Source organism: Liolophura sinensis, chromosome 6 (genome assembly GCF_032854445.1).
Source record: "Liolophura sinensis isolate JHLJ2023 chromosome 6, CUHK_Ljap_v2, whole genome shotgun sequence".
Lineage (NCBI taxonomy): Eukaryota > Metazoa > Mollusca > Polyplacophora > Chitonida > Chitonidae > Liolophura > Liolophura sinensis.
In genome coordinates, this window is record NC_088300.1 from 73,060,878 (window position 1) to 73,064,193 (window position 3,316).

General features: G+C 50.2%; 1 protein-coding gene across 1 annotated transcript; it reads left to right on the forward strand.

The window, feature by feature from the left end:
* The first annotated feature begins 400 nt into the window (after window positions 1–400).
* On the forward strand, window positions 401–2,223 carry LOC135467540 (microtubule-associated protein 6-like). The gene is made up of 2 exons (XM_064745312.1): window positions 401–1,390; window positions 1,477–2,223. The coding sequence occupies exons 1-2, from the start codon at window positions 401–403 to the stop codon at window positions 2,221–2,223; spliced, it is 1,737 nt and encodes a 578-aa protein (XP_064601382.1).
* The last annotated feature ends 1,093 nt before the right edge of the window (window positions 2,224–3,316 follow it).

The following is a 3,316-nucleotide window of genomic DNA, read 5'->3' on the forward strand; positions in this document are numbered from 1 at the left end:
ATGTGGTGGCTAACCCCATTCGCAAGTTACACGATGTGGTGGCTAACCCCATCCACGAGGTACACAATGTGGTGGCTAACCCCATCCACGAGGTACACGATGTGGTGGCTAACCCCATCCACGAGGTACACAATGATGTAGGTAACCTCATTCGCGAGGTACACGATATGGTGGCTAACCCCATCCACGAGGTACACGATGTGGTGGCTAACCCCATCCACGAGGTAAACAATGTGGTGGCTAACCCCATTCGCAAGTTACACGATGTGGTGGCTAACCCCATCCACGAGGTAAACAATGTGGTGGCTAACCCCATTCGCAAGTTACACGATGTGGTGGCTAACCCATCCACGAGGTAAACAATGTGGTGGCTAATCCCATCCACAGGGTACACTATATGATGGCTAACCCCATCCACGAGGTACACAATGTGGTGGCTAACCCCATCCACGAGGTACATGATGTGGTGGCTAACCCCATCCACGAGGTACACAATGTGGTGGCTAACCCCATCCACGAGGTACACAATGTGGTGGCTAACCCCATCCACGAGGTACATGATGTGGTGGCTAACCCCATCCACGAGGTACACAATAAGGTGGGTAACCCTATTGGCGATGTACACGATGTGGTGGCTAACCCCATTCACGAGGTACACGATATGGTGGCTAACCCCATCCACGAGGTACACAATGTTGTGCCTGATCCCATCCGCAAGGTACACAATGTGGTGGCTAACCCTATTCGCAAGTTACAGGATATGGTGGCTAACCCCATCCACGAGGTACACGATGTGGTGGCTAACCCCATCCACGAGGTACACAATAAGGTGGCTAACCCCATTCGCGAGGTACACGATGTGGTGGCTGATCCTATCCACGAGGTACACGATGTGGTGGCTAGCCCCATCCGCGGGGGACACGATAAGATGGCTAACCCCATCCGCGATGCACACAATAAGGTGGCTAACCCAATTCGCGAGGTACACGATGTGGTGGCTAACCCCATCCACGAGGTACACAATGTGGTGCCTGATCCCATCCACGAGGTACACAATATGGTGGCTAACCCCATCCACGAGGTACACAATGTGGTGCCTGATCCCATCCACGAGGTACACAATATGGTGGCTAACCCCATCCACGAGGTACACGATAAGGTGGCTAACCTCATCCATGAGGTACACGATATGGTGCCTGATCCCATCCACGAGGTACACGATGTGGTGCCTGATCCCATCCGCAAGGTACACAATATGGTGGCTAACCCCATCCACGAGGTAAACAATGTGGCGGGTAACCCCATTCGCGAGGCACACAATAAGGTGGCTAACCCCATCCGCGAGGCACACGATAAGATGGCTAACCCCATCCGCGAGGCACACAATAAGGTGCTTACCCCATTCGCGAGGTACACGATAAGGTGGCTAACCTCATCCATGAGGTACACGATATGGTGCCTGATCCCATCCACGAGGTACACAATATGGTGGCTAACCCCATCCACGAGGTACACAATGTGGTGCCTGATCCCATCCACGAGGTACACAATATGGTGGCTAACCCCATCCACGAGGTACACAATGTGGTGGCTGATCCCATCCACGAGGTACACGATGTGGTGGCTAACCCCATCCGCGAGGCACACGATAAGATGGCTAACTCCATCCGCGAGGCAAACGATAAGATGGCTAAACCCATCCACGAGGCATACAATAAGGTGGCTAACCCCATTCGCGAGGTACACGATGTGGTGGCTGATCCTATCCACGAGGTACACGATGTGGTGGCTAGCCCAATCCGCGAGGCACATGATAAGATGGCTAACCCCATCCGCGAGGCACACAATGATGTAGGTAACCTCATTCGCGAGGTACACGATATGGTGGCTAACCCTATCCACGAGGTACACAATGTGGTGGCTAACCCCATCCACGAGGTACACAATATGGAGGCTAACCCTATCCACGAGGTACACGATGTGGGGGCTAACCCCATCCACGAGGTACCCGATGTGGTACTTGATCCCATCCGCGAAGCACAAAATATCTTGGCTAACCCCATCCACGAGGTACACGATACGGTGCCTGATCCCATCCACGAAGTACACGATATTGTGCCTAATCCCGTCCACGAGATACACGATGTGTTGCTTAATCCCATCAACGAGGTACACGATGTGGTGCCTGATCTCATCCACGAAGTACCAAATGTTGGTACCTGATCCCATCCACGGAGTACACGATATTGTGCCTAATCCCATCCACGAGATACACGATGTGCTGCTTGATCCCATCCACGAGGTACATGATGTGGTGCCTGATCTCATCCACGAAGTACCAAATGCTGGTACCTGATCCCATCCACGTAGTACCCGATGTGGAACCTGATCTCATCCGCGAGGCACACAATATGGTGGCTAACCCCATCAATGAGGTACAGGATGTGGTGCCTCATCCATCCACGAAGTACCCGATGTGGCACCTGATCCCATCTATGAGATACACGATATGGTGCTTGATCCCATCCACGATGTACACGATGTGGTACCTGATCCCATCCACGGAGTACCCAACGTTGGGCCTGATCCCATCCACGAAGTACCCGATGTGGTACCTGATCCCATCTACGAGATGCACGATATGGTGCTTGATCCCATCCACGATGTACACGATGTGGTACCTGATCCCATCCACGAAAGTACCCAACGTTGGGCCTGATCCCATCCACGAAGTGCCAACGTTGGGCCTGATCCCATGCGCCTGAGAGGTGACTGATACCATGTTGGTGAGGTTTGTCTGCTTTGCTATATAATCATTATCGTTATATAAGTCAGGATTTCGTATAAAGGTGAAAGAATAAAATCGTAAAACATCGTGGAATGGTTAAGAAACGGTGGCTAAAACACCAGACTTATGAACTGCATGGAAATCGAGGCTCAACCCTAAGACGAGTTTAGCCAACAGATAATAAAACTGAAAATCTTCATATTCCCTCGCTCGAGGCAAATGGAATGGTAACGTTTGAATGATAGTCGGCAGTGTGATTGGTAGAGTTGATATCTGTTGCCTATAGCATGTCGCTTGAGTGAAGCAGCAGTATGAATATAAGGACAATTGAATTCATACACAGATACAACTCAAAATCGTTTTTCAAATGACTTTAATCAAAATGAAACCCAACAAACACGTGTAATCATTTGAACACCGTGAAGTATCGTTTGTACAAAAATAAACAATTTGAGCATTTTCTTTAATGTCAACGACATTAATATGCATACACATGGCACCATATAACAATGCATAACCTTTACTATA

Coding starts and splice junctions, on each gene's coding strand:
- LOC135467540 (XM_064745312.1), top strand. CDS start 401: ATGGCTAACCCCATCCACGAGGTACACAATGTGGTGGCTAACCCCATC. Junction 1,391..1,476: donor TCCGCGAGGCACACAATAAG/GTGCTTACCCCA, acceptor CCCATCCACGAG/GTACACAATATGGTGGCTAA.